Here is a 17,303-nt window from a genome sequence, read left to right as displayed (position 1 = left end):
AAAATTATAAATGGAAACAGTAAAAACATAAAAGGAAACAATACTACTAAATAAACAGAATAAAAATAATAAAAGGAGACGAGAAAAATGAAAATAACAAAGAAAATTGTGAAAGGAATAAAAAATAATTTTTGAGTTTTAAATATTGTAATAATTAAAATGTAGGTAATTATTACTAATTTTTTTTTTTTCTTTTTGTTTTAGCCATTTGCAATGGAAAGTGTTGCAATCGAGAGGCAGAGGAGCATCTTCGACATCAGGCAAGAGCAGATTTTCACAACCTGATCCATCATCATAGTCGAAGTCTCCAGGGTCTTTTGGCAACCACAGCAGATGCCTTAAGGGGTAAGTCCTCTGTCACAATGTCATTTTATGTATATCTATGTATATATATATATTTACATAGTATATGAAAAACTCCTTCTCTTCAACTTTCAAAATGGCCGAAAGCTAAATTTTCATAATTTTTTTTTCCTTTTTTCTACCTCTATATATATACACTAAAGCGTATCCTTAAAAGACCGGAGCTTACAAAAAAAAAAAAAAAAAAAAAAAAATGCAGTAAAAAATAAGTGAGAGAGAGAGAGAGAGAGAGAGACAGAAAAAACCAAAGAATAGAAAACAAAATTACTGCCCGCTTTTACGACTAAAGAAAACATAATAGAATTTACAATAAGATCACATCAAAAAAGATTAAGTACAAAAGCTATCTGCTTCCAAGTTTTTCCTTCGGTTGAAAAACAAAAAGAAAAAATAAATAGTTTTTTTTTACAAAAAACATGTTAAAAGCAAACTGTGACCTGAAAATAAAAATGCATTGACATAGTTTCAATTTATTCGTTTAGGAAAATATTTCATGTATCTTAGTATTTTATAAATCGATATTTATTTTATAAATGTTATAAATATGTTTATTTAAGGTCAAGAGATCGTATCGTTATAAAAGGGGCCGCTGCGCGCGACAAGTGATTTGTTTTTGTCTCCGCAATTTATATATCGTGAAGTGATTTTCATTTTCTAATAAATTGTTGAGAATAGCGAAAGAAAATTAGGTCATATACATTTCGACAATACACATTGCGAGGCGGACATAATAATTTTTAAATTTTTCATAAATATGTCACACAGAGAGGTCAAATTATATTGGCGAATATGGGAATTAAAATTTAGGTCACGATTTCTTGACATAGAGCTGAAAATTTGGGTAAAAACTTATAAACACAGTTTTATAACTGAAAAATTGGGAAATAAAGTACGGAATTTAGCCTGAAAAAAGGGCTCAAAAAAATTCAGGTCAATTCTATTCAAAATTTAGGTCAACAATCGTAAGGCGAGGAAAGTTAGGAATTTCGCCTGGGAAATCAGGTCAAAAATAAAACAATTGTAAGGTCAATGAATTCAGGTCAATTTGATTCAAAATTTAGGTCAAAAATCGTAAGGGGAGGAAAGTTCGGAATTTCGCCTGGGAAATCAGGTCAAAAATAAAACGATTGTAAGGTCAAAAAAATCAGGTCAAATGTGGCCAAATTTAGGTCGTAATTGTCAAACCAAAGATTGAAATGTCAATTTAGGTCAAAGGTGGACAAAAAATTTGAGTCGTGAAAGAAATATAATCTTAAGATTCAGGTCATAATTAAGAACAGAGTGTCTACTATTTTCATTTAACAAAATTTCCGGTTTTTTTTCTCATCAAATTTAAATTTATTTGATTTCGAACATAAATAAATCTACAAATGGTTTCAAAAATTGTTATTAGAGTTTTTATGAATTAAATTAAATAAATTCTTTTGACGAGTTTCTTTAAATTTGAAAATAATGTTTTTTTTTTAATAATTTGAATTAAAAATTTTGGAAAATAATTGAATTAAACAAAGAATTTTTTCAATTTTTAAAAATAATCTTGTTTGTTCATAATTAGAATTGCAAATTTGATTAATTCAATTTTATTAAAATGTATTGATACTAATTGAATTTTTTGCAAAGAATTTTACTATTTATAAAAAAAATTGAATCCTTCTAAAGAATGTTATTTTTTTATAAAAATAATTGAATTGTGGAAAACAATTTAATTATTTATAAAAAAAATTTAATAATTTTGAGGAGAATTTAAAAAAAAATTTTAAACATAATTAAATTTCTGCGAAGAATTTTATTACTTCTGAAAATAATTGAATTGTTTTTTAGAATTTTATGGAAATTTTTGAAAATAATTGAATGCCTGAGAAAAACTTTATTATTTTTAAAAATAATTGAATTCTTGGGAAGTTTATTAATGTTTTTTAAATAATTGAATTCTTGCGAAGAATGTTACAAAAATTTCAGAAAATAAATGAATTCCTGCGAATAATTTTATTATCCGTTAAGATAATTGAATTTTTCCGAAGAATTTCATTAAAATTTTTGAAAATAATTCAATTCTTTCAAGAAATATAATTAAAAATGAAATTGAAAATAATGTTTAACTTCTAATAAACAAATTATATCATAACTCGTTTTAAATAATTGCATTTTTCGCGGAATTAATTAAAAATTTTATTAAAAATAATTAAAATCCTGCGATGACTTTTAAAATTCATAGAAATAATTGAATTCCTGAGAAGAATTTTATTATTTATAAAAACAATTAAATTTTTGCAAAGAATTTTATTAAAATTTTTAAAAAAATTCAATTCCTGAGAAGAATTTTATTATTTTTATAAATAATAGAATTCTTGGGAAGTTTATTAATTTTTTTTAAATAATTGAATTCTTGCGAAGAATTTTACAAAAATTTCTGAAAATAATTGAATTCCTGCGAATAATTTTATTGTCCATGAAGATAATTGAATTTTTCCGAAGAATTTGATTAAAATTTTTAAAAATAATTCAATTCTTTCAAGAAATATATTTAAAAATGAAATTGAAAAAAATGTTTAAATTCTAATAAAAAAATTATATCAAACTTATTTTAAATAATTGCATTTTTCGCGGAATTCGTTGAAAATTGTATCAAAAATAATTGAAAGCCTGCGATGATTATTAAAATTTATAGAAATAATTGAATTCTTGTAACGTTTTTTTATTAAAATCTCAAAAAATAATTGAATTCATGAGAAGATCAATTTAATTATTTATAAAAATAATTGAAATTTTGAGGAGAATTTAAAAAAAAAATTTTAAACATAATTGAATTTCAAAAGAATTTAGTAAATCTGAAGAATTTTGCTATTTATGAAAATAATTGAATTCTTGAGAAGAATTTTTTTACAGTTTCTAGAAATAATTGAATTTTTTCGAAGAATTTTAATAAAATTTTTAAGAATAATTCCATTTTGCAAGGAAATTGATTAAAATTGTATTAAAAATAATTGAAATAAATTCTGCAATAAGTTTTAGGTTATACTTAATAAACCAAAGGGTAAAATGACCTACAAATTAGGTCAAATCTGGACAAGTAATTTAGGGCTGGAGAGATATTTAACTTCGAGATTCAGGTTTTTATTAAAATATAAAGAAGTTAAATGATCAATTTAGGTCGAACATTGCTAAATAATTTAGGTCTTAAATAAAGAAGCCAAGGGGTAAAAGGGCTTACAATTTAGGGCAAAAATGGTCAAATAATTTAGATCTTAATTAAAAAACCAAGCAGAGAAATGTTTCAGGAGTAATATTTAGGTCAAAACGAGGTAAAAAAAGTATCTCTTGATTTTATCTAAATTTTTAGGTCATAATTATAAGGGGTAATTTTTTTACAAAGGGGTAAAATGACCTACAATTTAGGTCAAATGCAGCGAAATATTTTAGGTTATAATTTAGGCAAGAGGAAATAATTTCAGACAGTATTAATTAATAATTTCAATACAGTGGCAAGTCAATGGGAAAACGACTGGAAAATTCAGGTCAAAATTTCCAACCCAGAAGGCAAAGTTAAAAAGAAATTTAGGTCAAATGACAAAGGTATAAAATGTAATGAAAATAAATTTTAAACTATAAAACAAGGGATGACACTCACTCTCTCTCTCTCTCTTTTTCTCTTCCTTTCCTCCTTTCAAGAGTAGAATCGTGAATTTTTAAGGAATCGTAAATGCACTTTGGAAAATTCTGAGAATAGTTGACGGAAGTGAAAATTAGGTCGCTGGGTTGCTAAGGGAAGTTTTCAAGTAATTGCCTGATTTATTCGCTCCTTGCGTCGAGATAAAAGCAACATGGAAAATTTATTTACTTCCTTTTAAAGTTTATTCGAATGTTCAATACTATTTATTTTTAGGTAAATAAGTAATTTGTTTGTTGCACCGTTTGTAACGTAAATAAATAATGTACATTGATACAATATTGGAGAAAAAGTTTTTTTAGGTCTCTCTCTCTCTCTCTCTTTCTCTTTTTTTTCTCTTTTTCTCTCCAAAAATACTAACTAAATTTTTTGCCTATTTGACAATTTTTTATTAGAAATGTTTTGTAATTAAAAATTTAAATTAGTTAAACTTAAATTTAATTAAAAATTAAAAACTAAATTAAAATAAAATCTAATTAAAAACTAAATTAATTGAAATAAAATTTAATTAAAAACTAAATGAATTAAAATTAAATTTAATTAAAAACTAAATTAATATTAAATGAAATGAAATTAAAAATGAAATTAAAATTCTAGTGATAATTTAGAAAATTTGGAAAGTTTCTGGCGATATTCAGGTTTATATATATATAGAGCGAGAGGGGGGTTTTTTCAGTCGCTTGCACATATTCAACTGGACTAAATAAATTCTATTCTCTTTAAATTAGAGTATAGACTTTGAACCTCGCTTTAATCGAGCCGACATAAAAAGTAACAAAAAAGAGTGAGAGAGAGAGAGAAAGAAGGAAAAGAGGAGAGAAATAGAGTCGAGTTGTCTGATTGACAAGAGAGGAGACTCGGAAATTTTGCGAATGTAATTTGGTTGCGAGGTCGTCGAACTAGAAAGCATTTTAAAAATACATTGTCACTAACTTGTGAAATGTTGCAAACTCTTTTTTAGATTGATTTAAAAATAAGATTGACACTGCAAAGAGTTTCACTTACAAAAGCGATAAATATAGTTTTAATCTCCAAGCTGGGAGTTTAAAGAGCAGGTGAAAAATAAAAATGTCACGAGAGAGGAATTTCATTATCGGCGGATCACTTTAATTTTATGTTAGAGACACGTCAACTTTTTAATCGATATAGAAATACCGAATTGACCATTATGGTATGTCCGGTGCTATTATTATTATTATTATGGTACGAGGCATTTTTTTCTTTCTATTAAAAGTTTGTACTTTAGTTTATTTATATATTTCTTAATGCAAATTTTTTATTTTTATTTTTGGGGATTTTTAATAAAAATAATAAGAACAGTATTCTCTAAATTTGAATTATTTTTATGTAAATATTTTAGCTGAAAAAATTTTCGTTTATTTGAACGTTCGAAACTTTAGAGAAATAACCGGGAAAAACCGGGAATAAGAGAGGAATTTTATGCCAGACCGGGAATTTTTTCACCAAATTAAAAAAAAGTTTTAAATTATTTTAATTTGTTTTTAAAAACTCGCTTTTTATTTCAATTTTTATAGATATTTCTATACTGTTCTCTAAATTTGAATTAGTTAAAAATAATTAAGTTGATAGTAAAAAATCAGTCACTGATTCAAATATAATTAGTAAATAAATTTTAGAACAATTATTGAATTAATGGAAATTTTGTGAAATTCAACTGAAAATAATTAAATTTATTAAAGAATTTTATTAAAAACGTTTTAAAAAAATCAAATTTTCAAAGTATTTTAATTTAATAATTGATAAATAATTAAATTTTATAAAGAGTCATATTCTAGTATTCATGTTTCGTAGTGCGAAGATTAATAATTAAAATTTTTATTAGTTAATTTAAAAAAAGATACGTAAATTTTTTTAATAAAATTGAATTTTCACAAAGTTTTTTTTAAAAATCCTGAAGAATAAGATTTTTGAAATTTTTCAATTCTATTGTTTCAAGATAATTGAATTTTTATAAACAAATAATTGAAAATTTTTGAAATAATTGAAATTTCTTTACATTCTATTAAAAATAATTAAATTCTTTTAAAGAATTTTATTTCAATTTTTCGAAAATAATCAAAAGGGAAGTAAGTCACCGTAATTATAATTTTATTTTTAAAAATTTCTTCGCAATGTATTCAATTATTTTCATAAATAGTAAAACTCATTGCAGAATTTCAATTATTGTTAATACAATTTTAATCGAATTTCTTGATAAATGTTTTTTATTAAAAATTTTATTAAAACTCGTCGAAAGAATTCAATGATTTCTAGAAACTGTAAAAAAATTCTTCTCAAGAATTCAATTATTTTCATAAATAGCAAAATTCTTCAGATTTACTAAATTCCTTTAAATATTATTTTTAAAAAAATTCATCACAAGAATTCAATTATTTTCATAAATTTCCATAAAATTCTAAAAAAAAATTCAATTATTTTCAAAAATAATAAAATTCTTATCACAAAATTCAATTATGTTTAAAATTTTTTAAATTCTCGTCAAAATTTCAATTATCTTCATAAACAATTAAATTCTTCTCCGGAATTCAATTATTTTCAAAAAATTTGAATAAAAAAACGTTACAAGAATTCAATTATTTCCATAAATTTTAAAAGTCATCGCAGGATTTCAATTATTTGAAATACAATTTTAAATGAATTCCGCGAAAAATGCAATTATTTAAAATGAGTTTTATATAATTTTTTATTAGAATTTGAACATTATTTTCAAATTAATTTTTAATTATATTTCTTGAAAGAATTGAATTATTTTCCAAAATTTTAATGAAATTCTTCGGAAAAATTCAATTATCTTCACGCATAATAAAATTATTCGTGAGAATTCAATTATTTTTAGAAATTTTTATAAAATTCTTCGCAACAATTCAATTACTTAAAAAAAATTAATAAACTTCCCAAGAATTCAATTATTTTTAAAAATAATATAATTCTTCTCAGGAATTCAATTATTTTCAGAAATTTTTATAAAATTCTTCTCAAGAATTCAATTATTAAAAAAAAAATTAATAAACTTCCCAAGAATTCAATTATTTTTAAAAATAATAAAATTCTTCTCAGGAATTTAATTTTTTTTTAATTTTAATAAAATTCTTTGCAAAAATTCAATTGTTTTCATAAATAATAAAATTCTTCTCAGGAATTCAATTATTTTTTTAAAATTTTAATCAAATTCTTTGCAAAAATTAAATTATTTTCATAAATAATGACATTCTTTGGAAGGATTCAATTACTTTTATAAATAGTAAAATTCTTTGCAAAAAATTCAATTAGTATCAATACATTTTAATAAAATTGAGTGAATCAAATTTTCAATTATAATTATGAACAGACAAAATTATTTTAAAGAATTGAAAAAATTCTTTGCTTAATTCAATTATTTTCCAAGTTTTCAATTAAAATTATTTAAAAAAATATTATTTTCAAAAAATTTAAAGAAACTCGTCAAAAAAATTAAATTATTCATAAAAACTCTAATAAAAATTTTTGAAGCCATTTGTAGATTTATTTATGTTCGAAATCAAATGAATTAAAATTTGATGAAAAAAAAACGGGAAAAAACTGAGAATTTTGTTGAATTAAAATAGTAGATACCCTGAATTACAATACACAATATAATAAAAAAATAATAATAATATTAATAATAATAATAAAAATAATAATACCAATAATAACAATTATAGTTGACGAATATAAAATAAATGCACACAAACCTTTTCAAGATGAAGTAAAACAAAAAATATTGAGTAAAATAAGGAAGAAATTCAATAGAATATAAAAATATCTATAAAAATGAAAATTTCAAATTTTGGTCACGTGTATATATTTTTTTGCACACGGGCAAAAGAGATAAACTATAATATTGAAATATAAAATGACTCTCATTTAAAATTATATACTTTATAATGCACTATTGTATAAAAAAATAAATTTTTCCGCTGATCTCACTTTTGCTTTTATAAATTCAGGAGAGATATGTGTACCGATTGCGAGAAATTTTAATTTTTCCAATGCTGACGACGGTATATCGTCTTGAGAATACTAAAAAGTTTTTTTCTTTATATATATATATATGTATATAGATGATCGTAGAATTTTTAAGTAACCTATTGCATTCGTGCACACAAATCGAAAATCGAAGCGGCGCAGTTTTCAACATGTGCACTTTTACATAAATTTTAGATTTACATAAATTTAAAAAAAATAAAATAAAATAAATATATATATATATATATATTGGCAATATTTGCGTAATGAAAACGTCATCTATATATATTTACTATTGAATAAAATATAAAACGTAAATTCTCTGCAAATTTTAACTTTTCAATTTATTATATTATTTCTTTTCATTTAAGATTAAATTATGTGCGAGAATAGAAAATAATTATAATTCAAGTACGATGAAACGGAAATGAGTGACCTACTGATATAATATTTATTATACGATAAGAATATTTTATTACTTCTTTTGTTTAATAATAAATAACGTAGTATTAAAATTTTAGCGATTCTACTCTCTTAATTTGAATTCGTTTAAATATTTACTAATTTGAATTGTTGACTGACGTTTTTATTTGAATATTCCGTTTTTTTCTTAAAAAGTCCATAAAGTTCGTAATTTGATTAAGAAAAGACGAAAAGTTCATAAATTCTATACGATATAATTTGGAGAATTTTAGAGAAATTACAAACGATTGCAGAAATTCAATTATTTTCAAAACTATAATAAAATTCTTTGCAAAATTTCAATTATGTTCAACAAATTTTTAAAAATTCTCGTCAAAATTTTCATTATCTTTAAAAATAATTAGATTCTTCCTCGAAATTCAATTATTTTCGAAAATTTTAATAAAATACTTGATAAAAATTCAATTATTTTCATAAATTTTCCTCAATTCAATTATGATTTTTAATATCTAGTGTTTTAATTAAATTTTCCAAAAGAATTAAATCAATTAAAAATATTTTATAAAATTCTTCGGAAGAATTCAATTTTTTTATAAATAATAAAATTCTTCTCAGGAATTCAATTATTTTCAGAAATTTTTATAAAAATTCTTCGCAAGAATTCAATTATTTTTAAAAATAATAAAATTCTCCTCAGAAATTCAACTATTTTTAAAAAATTTTAATAAAATTCTTTGCGAAAATTCAATTATTTTCATAAATAATAAAATTTATCGCAGGAATTCAATTATTTTCAGAAATTTTTATAAAATTCTTAGCAAGAGTTCAATTATTTAAAAAAATTAATAAACTTCCCGAGAATTTAATTATTTTTATAAATTTTAAAACTCGTCGTAGGATTTCAATAAATTATTTATAATACAATTTTAAATGGGCCCCATTTTAAATGAATTCAGCGAAAAATGCAACTATTCTAAAAATTTTTATTAAAATTCTTTAAAAGAATTCAATTATTTAAATTTATAAAATTCTTTATGGGAATTCAATTTTAAGAAACATGCAATTATGCATTAAATTGCGTTTGTGTATTTAAATAATTGAATTGTCGTAGAATTTTCTAATAAAAATTTTAATAAAAAAAAAATTAAAATTCTAATACAAATTTTAATTGATTTAATAATGAATTTGAGTTAAAATTTTTGATTATAATTGAATATTAAAAGCATTGGAGCGTGAATTTTTAGAAATAATTGAATTTTGAAAAGGTTATAAATTAAAATCTTTGAAAATCTGAATTTTTCATATTTTTTATTAACAATTCTTGTAGAATTGATTTTTTGAGAAAATTTAATTGACGATTTTTTTAAAAAATTATTTGAAGTTTTTACTTTTAAATATCTTTTTAATTGAAGAATTTACGAATAATTGAAATTTTGTAAAATTGAATTAGAAATAAATTTGAAAATTCCCAAAGAATTTTTTTAAAAATTATTAAAAATAATGCATTTATAGAAGAATTTTAGTTATTAAAAACACGAAAAAATATTTAATTTTGGAAATGTTACGAATTATTGCACAAATTCAATTATTATTCAAGGGTAATAATATTCTTCGCAAAAATTAAATATTCTTTAAAAATAATAAAATTCTTCTTAGGGATTCAATTATTTTCACAAATAATAAAATTCATCGCCAAATTTCAATTATTAATTATTTTCAATACAATTTTAATCGAATTCTTCGAAAAATGTAATTATTCTTAAAATTTTTATTAAAATTCGTCGAAAAAATTCAAATATTTAAAAATTTTGTTGATAACGATTCTTTCTAGGAATTGAATTTTAAGAAACATTCAGTTATTCAATAAATTATTTATTTGCATTTTTGCATTTAAATTTGTATTTAAATAATTGAAATCTAGTAGAATTTTCTAATACAAGAATTTATTTAGAATTGAATAACAGTTAAAATTTGAAATAATAATTGAATATTAAAAGAAATAGAGCGTGCGAATTTTTAGAAATAATTGAATTTTGAAATGATTTTTTTTTTGAAAAAGTTTAATTGCGGAGTTTGTTTTGAAATTATTTGAAGTTTTTATTTTCTAATATATATTTAATTAAATAAATCTCTCGAAATTTACGAATAATTGAAATTTCGTAAAATTGAATATTTTAAAGAAATGTATTTGAAACTTGTGAAAAAACTTTTTCAAAAATTATTAAAACAAAACGAATATAAAGAAGGAAACTACATAGTGATTTAATTTAAATATCGCAATGAGAATTAAAAAAAAAACTTAAATTTCTTATCGCAATTTAGTTTTCAAAAGTGAATGGTCGCACGCTAATGCGTGAATTACTTCTAATTTAGATTGATTATATTCATATCTTGTCGTGAATTACTAAAACCAATAATTTAATGATTGTATATGAATAACATATTTAAGAGAACATTATTTATATGGAAAAAAAGGAAGGAGGGGCAAAAAAATTTAAAAAAAAAAAAAGTCTTTCCGGGTATCTTGGTCTGCGCGTGAAGGCGGACTTGTTTCGCTTTTGCAGAGAGTATGAATGAAAAAAAAGTAACATTATAACTTAGGGTGCTGCCACACTCAGGTGGCAGTCTTTCACTTTACTCTCGAAAATTACTCTTGCAAAAACATACAGCTGTTGCTATTAACCAGAATTTATTGAAACTGTTTGCAAACTACAGCTCAAGCTATAATGAGAATCTAATGGCTTATTACATCCGTTTTAATTCTTCATTTTTTACTCCCTTCTCCTCTATCTCTCTCTCTCTTTCTCTCTGCTCTATTCTTTATAATGCTATATACGTTTATGCACTTCTCTTTTTCTCTTCGCATTACATACAACTTTGCAAATTTCCAACTAGTTTAGTTTTTGAATTTTTCTTTTGTTTTTATTTTAATACTATTATTATTCCTTTGGAACTCTTAATATTCTTCTGAAAGCAAAGTTTTCCCCTTTTGCTCGCTTTTAGTTTAACGAAGTTGAAATATATATATGTATATCGTTTCTTGAGATATGTAAATACATGAAGTAATGTAAATAGTAAAAAAAACTGCCTACCTGTTTGAGAAATGTTTTTTTTCAATTCAGGTAAATTTTATTTTTGTGAGTACAAAATTTTTTTTTCCCTGCGCCCACCGAGGGTCTTTAAATGTCGCTTCGCACTTAGTTATTTATTTTAATTTCATGTAATGAATCAAGAAGTAGGCGTTCTTAATGTATAAATCGCCCACTGAGGTTGGTGAGAAGTTTCCCTAAGATATTTTGTTTCAAACGTTTTTTCCCTTTGTTTTTTGAAGTTTGCTGACAAGTCAAAAAAGAAAGACCAATGTAAAGATTCTTCTTTTTTTTTTGTACAAACGGAAATGAAGGAGATAAAATTTTATAAATTTATTTTTCAGACTTCTTACTCATCTATATTCCAAAACCTACTATTTACTACTTTTTATATTATTTTCTATATGAATTTAGTAATTTTCGAAATTGTTTAAACAGAAAAAATATTTTGTTCATTTGAATATTCAAAACTTTAGGAAAAAGTTTAATACGTAATTTCTCTGTATTATAATAATTTCTTATCATATTTTTCATATCTAATCTCATTTAATAATGTCGATATTGTACAAAAGGACTTGTCCCACTATAAATAAAAAAATAAATAAATAAAATAAATATTAGTAACAAATATATAAAATTGTATTATAAATAATTGAAATCCTACGACGAGTTTTAAAATTAATAAAAATAATTGAATTCTTGGGAAGTTTATTAATTTTTTTTAAATAATTAAATTCCTGCGATAAATTTTATTATTTATGAAAATAATTAAATTTTCGCAAAGAATTTTATTAAAAGAATTCCTGAGGAGAATTTTATTATTTTTAAAAATAATTGAATTCTTGGTAAGTTTATTAATTTTTTTTAAATAATTGAATTCTTGGGAAGAATTTTATAAAAATTTCTGAAATTAATTGAATTCCTGCGAATGATTTTATTATTTTTAAAAATAATTGAATTCTTGCGAAGAATTTTATAAAAATTTCTGAAAATAACTGAATTCGTGCGATAAATTTTATTATTTATGAAAATAATTGAATTTTTGCAAACAATTTTATTAAAAATTTATAAAAATAATTGAATTCCTGAGGAGAATTTTATTATTTTTAAAAATAATTGAATTCTTGGGAAGTTTATTAATTTTTTCTTAATAATTGAATTCTTGCGAAGAATTTTATAAAAATTTCTGAAAATAATTGAATTCCTGCGATGAATTTTATTATTTATGAAAATAATTGAATTTTTGCAAAGAATTTTATTAAAAATTTATAAAAATAATTGAGTTTCTGAGGTTTTTAATTTAAAACCTTTTCAAAATTCAACTATTTCTAAAATTTCATACTCCAATGCTTGTAATATTTAATTATAGTCTAAAATTTTAACTCAAATTCATTATTAAATTAATTAAAATTTTTGTGAGAATTTTAATATTTTTTTATTAAAATTTTTATTAGAAAATTCTACGACAATTTAATTATTTAAATACACAACCCGTGTGGAAAATGAAAATTGGTCCTAGCCAGGTCCTACCTATTTTGCCCTGTTAATAGCTTGGTCCTAGGTTGGCAGTGTAGGTTGGACCAACAATGGCTGGTGATGCGATTCTAGCCTGGTCCTAACTTGGGAGCCTAGTTAGGACCAGTTTATTTATATATTTTATTATAATTTTAATTAGTTTATAATATTTGCTAAAGAAATAACCTAAATTATTAATAATAAGTATTAGTTTTAATTAATTATTATTTTTTTCAATTAAATGATGACCAAAAGCGAATTCATAAATAATGTTAGTATATGTAGAGATTAATATATATTCCTCTAATATATACATTAAAAATTATAAAAAAATTATAAATTTGTTAATTAAATTATTTTACAGTATATATAATCATTAAATTGCATACTTATACGAATACACTGCAGAAAAATCGGAATAAACGCAAACCTAAGAAGTAAATAAAATCTAACGCATGCGGGAATCGAACCTACGACCTACGGACTACGAGACTAACGCCCTAACCACTATGCTAATGAAACTAGTTGAGATCAAAATTTTTATTGTCAGTGACTTGTGGACTTGCTTTTGATGATTCAATATGGTATTTATTGACACCAATACACGATAATAAATAAAAAAAATAGTTTAACAACAACAATAATAATAAAATAATATCCAAATATAAAAATTCAAAAATTAATATTTTTATATTATATCAAGAAAAAAAATATCTATACATTTTCGTTAAAAACAGGTTTTTCATTGTTCTTAATCATTTTTAACATTAATTTCTTGGTCTAAAAAAAATTCGTCTTTTGGACTTGGAAATTTTTCCTAATTAATTAAGCGGGTGATCCACTTTTTAAAAAAATGTCAAAAAAATTTATGTTAAAAACACGTTTTTCATTATTCTAAATCATTTTAAGCATTAATTTTTTGTTGCAAAAAATTTTTTAGACTTGGACTTAGAAATTTTTGCTAATGAAACTAGGAAGCCCAGGTAGGTCCTGGGTTGGACCTGGGTGGGTTAGCCCACATTCAAATTGCAATATCTCTTATAGTGTTTAGCACCAGCTTAAACGAAACTTAAAATCAGCGAACGAAATTAGAAATATATTTTACTAATGATAATCATATTGCAGTCTGTATCTGTTTAAATAAATAAATAAATTTTGCTGTTTTATTAACTTTTGTAACAAATTACTTAAAAATTTGCAGTTTTTTATCTAACTTCGCGATTATTACACTTGAGTAGTGAAATATGAAGATAATTTATAATTTTAACAATTCAGCATTTGTTTAAACAAAAAATTGTTGTTATTTATTAATTCTTAAGACAATAAAGCGTCTAGACACTTGTAGTCTTTTAAAATTTTGCAATTAACTAATCTGAGTATTTACTTATTGCAAAATTAGAAAAAACTGCTAGTTTCTAGGTTGATTGTGTAAAAAGTTAGTAAATAACAATTATTTGTTTAAACAATTGCTGAATTAATAAATTAATAAATTAACTTTATTTTATAGTATTTGTATAATTTTCTGATTTATGTCAAAGAATAAATTGTTTAAACAAATATGATTATCAATTAATTTCATAAATATTAATTGAGAATATTTATCAATTTTTACATGTTTTTCATGTATCAATTTTGACACTTTATTTTCCTAAAAATTTTTCTAAGTCATAACTGGATCTCCTAGCTAGTACCACCCGTGCAGAAATTTTGACCGGGGCCAGGTCGGGGCCAGATCGGGACAAACCGGGCCCCGATCTGGCAACCCGACCTGGCCCCGGCCTGGTTGAAACACTAAAACCGACCGGGGCCATGGCACTTTGCCCGATCTGGCCGCCCTGTCGGGACCCGGTCGGGGCCATGGGATTTCCCCCGATCTTTTCGCTACCCAGGTAGAATTCCAATACTGACTGCATTTTATTATATTAAAGCTTGTTATTTGATTATTAAAGAATGGGGAGTATTTACTTCAATATTAATGATTATTATTAATATTTTTGTAGTAAATAAACTTTTATGAGTGTCATTAAAAATGTAAATAGTTATTAGAATTGCTTTTATTGGACTAAGTTTTTAAAAAAAATATTTTTCTTATTTTCTTTCATTAATTTAGACAGACTATCTTATTTAAATTAATAATTATTTATAATTATTATTATTGTTAATAATTATTTAAACCTATACTTTATGTAACATTATTAAGAATTATACACAAAACACTTAAAACTAAGACGGAAAAATATCGCACGCACGGGGGACCGAACCCTAGACCTCGAGGACGCAAGTCGAATACACATACCGCATAGCCACGCAAGCTTGGAAGCGACCTCGCTTAAACTTCCTTTTGAATCATGGGACCGTTATATACAGTGTTATCATAATAAATTGACTGTATCATATTTATTTATAGAAAAATTATTAAAAATGTATGTTATATATATATATATATATATATATATATATATATATAAATTAATATGTTTATCATAATAATATGGTAAAAATTGTTAATTTAATTATTTATTCTATATTATTTATAATTTAACTATTTTTTAAAATAATAAAAATTTTTTCATTATTAATAATTCACAATAATACTAAAAATTATTAATTAATAATAATTTATTTTTTTGCCTTAAACATGGAATTTCAATTTAAGTGTGAAAAACAATTAAGAGTTTTTAAGAGTTATAAATGTCAAAAATAATATGTTAATATTATAACCACAAAAAAATTTAACATTTTAGGCAATATTTTTGGTTATCACCATGATAACATCGACAAATGGTTCACCTTCGACAATTGGTGCGTTTGTCCTATTGTTTTAAATTAAAGGAGAATAAATTCTTAAGACATCCCTCGAGGACAATTTTTGAGTTTTTAATTGTTTATAATTTTTATTTTCAAATTTCAATCAAAGTTAACAAATTAACACAATTTTTTAAAAACGGACGTTTATTTTCTTATTCCGTTACTGCACATGCTCTAAATCAGTTCAAATTAATCCAATATTACCAGCAGACAATTAAAAACCCATAAAGTAATATATTTCAATTGTCATAAACAACATTAATTAACAAATAGTTAACTTATGATCCTGTCCAACAGAAAATTTTTGTTGCAAATTTTCTTTTTTACTTAGGTTCTTTTAAAGAATATATGTCTTTTTTGCTTATAATATAACTTATTTAAATATTTAATATTATATATCCGTGGTCTTTTAACATTATCTAAATAAAAAAGTAAACGTGAAAAAAAAATTTTTGGTGGAAAGGAACAAAAATTAACTATTTGTTAATTAATATTATTTGTAACCATTTAAATAAGTTATTTTTTAAACAAAAAGGACACATATTTTTAAAATGAACTTAAATTAAAAAGTAGACGTGAAAAAAAATTTTTTTGGTGGACAGGAGCATAAGTTACATAACTATTTGTTATTTAATATATTGTTTATAACAATTTAAATAAGTTATTTTTTAATCAAAAAGGACAAATATTCTTTAAATAGACTTAAATTAAAAAGAAAATGTGAAAAAAAAATTTTTAGTGGAATAGGAATCAATGTTAACTATTTGTTAATTAATATTGTTTATAACAATTTAAATAAGTTATTTTATAATCAAAAAGGGCAAATATTCTTTAAATGAACTTAAATTAAAAAGAAAAGGTAAAAAAAACATTTTTTAGTGGAAAGAAATCAAAGTTAACTATTTGTTAATTAATATTGTTTATAACAATTGATATAAATTACTTTCTGTTTTATTAATTATATGGTGGTCATATTGTATTAATTTGAACTGATTCAGATCATATGCAGCAACGGAATAAGAAAATAAGCCTCCTTTTTTGAAAAATTGTATTAATTTGTTAACTTTGATTGAAAATAAAAATTATAAACAATTAAGAACTAAAAAATTGACCTTAAGGGATGTCTTAAGAATTTATTCGCCTTTAATTTAAAATAAAGAATACTGAAACCGGTTAAGAATTGTAGGCTGTAGACAGTTTTGAACAGTAAATTGTAAAAAAAATCCCATTGTGCGCTGTTTGTAGATCCTTGGGCAAACCCGGTCTGGTCCTGGTCGGGGCCACGAAGTCGGGGCCAGATCATGAAATCCCGACCGGGGCCAGGGCGGTAATCGGGAACAAAAGTGGCGATTTCTGCACGGGCAAGTTAGGACCAGCCCAGGATATATAAAAAGGGGTTGCCAAGTTAGGTCCAAGCTAGGGCCAATAATCAT

At 23.1% G+C, this 17,303-nt stretch overlaps 1 protein-coding gene across 1 annotated transcript in view; it reads left to right on the top strand.

The window, feature by feature from the left end:
• The window catches only part of LOC122508013 (division abnormally delayed protein), a 191,666-nt gene that overhangs the window by 22,582 nt on the left and 151,781 nt on the right, over positions 1 to 17,303 (top strand). The window contains exon 2 of the mRNA XM_043621080.1: positions 205 to 345. Within this exon, the coding sequence (XP_043477015.1) occupies positions 205 to 345 (141 nt within the window). The remainder of the gene's footprint in view (positions 1 to 204; positions 346 to 17,303) is intronic.

The sequence above is a fragment of the Leptopilina heterotoma genome, unplaced genomic scaffold (assembly GCF_015476425.1).
Source record: "Leptopilina heterotoma isolate Lh14 unplaced genomic scaffold, ASM1547642v1 Lhet_52, whole genome shotgun sequence".
NCBI classification, from domain to species: domain Eukaryota; kingdom Metazoa; phylum Arthropoda; class Insecta; order Hymenoptera; family Figitidae; genus Leptopilina; species Leptopilina heterotoma.
The sequence above is the reverse complement of the archived record's forward strand: the minus strand, read 5'-3'. Positions and strand labels throughout refer to the sequence as shown.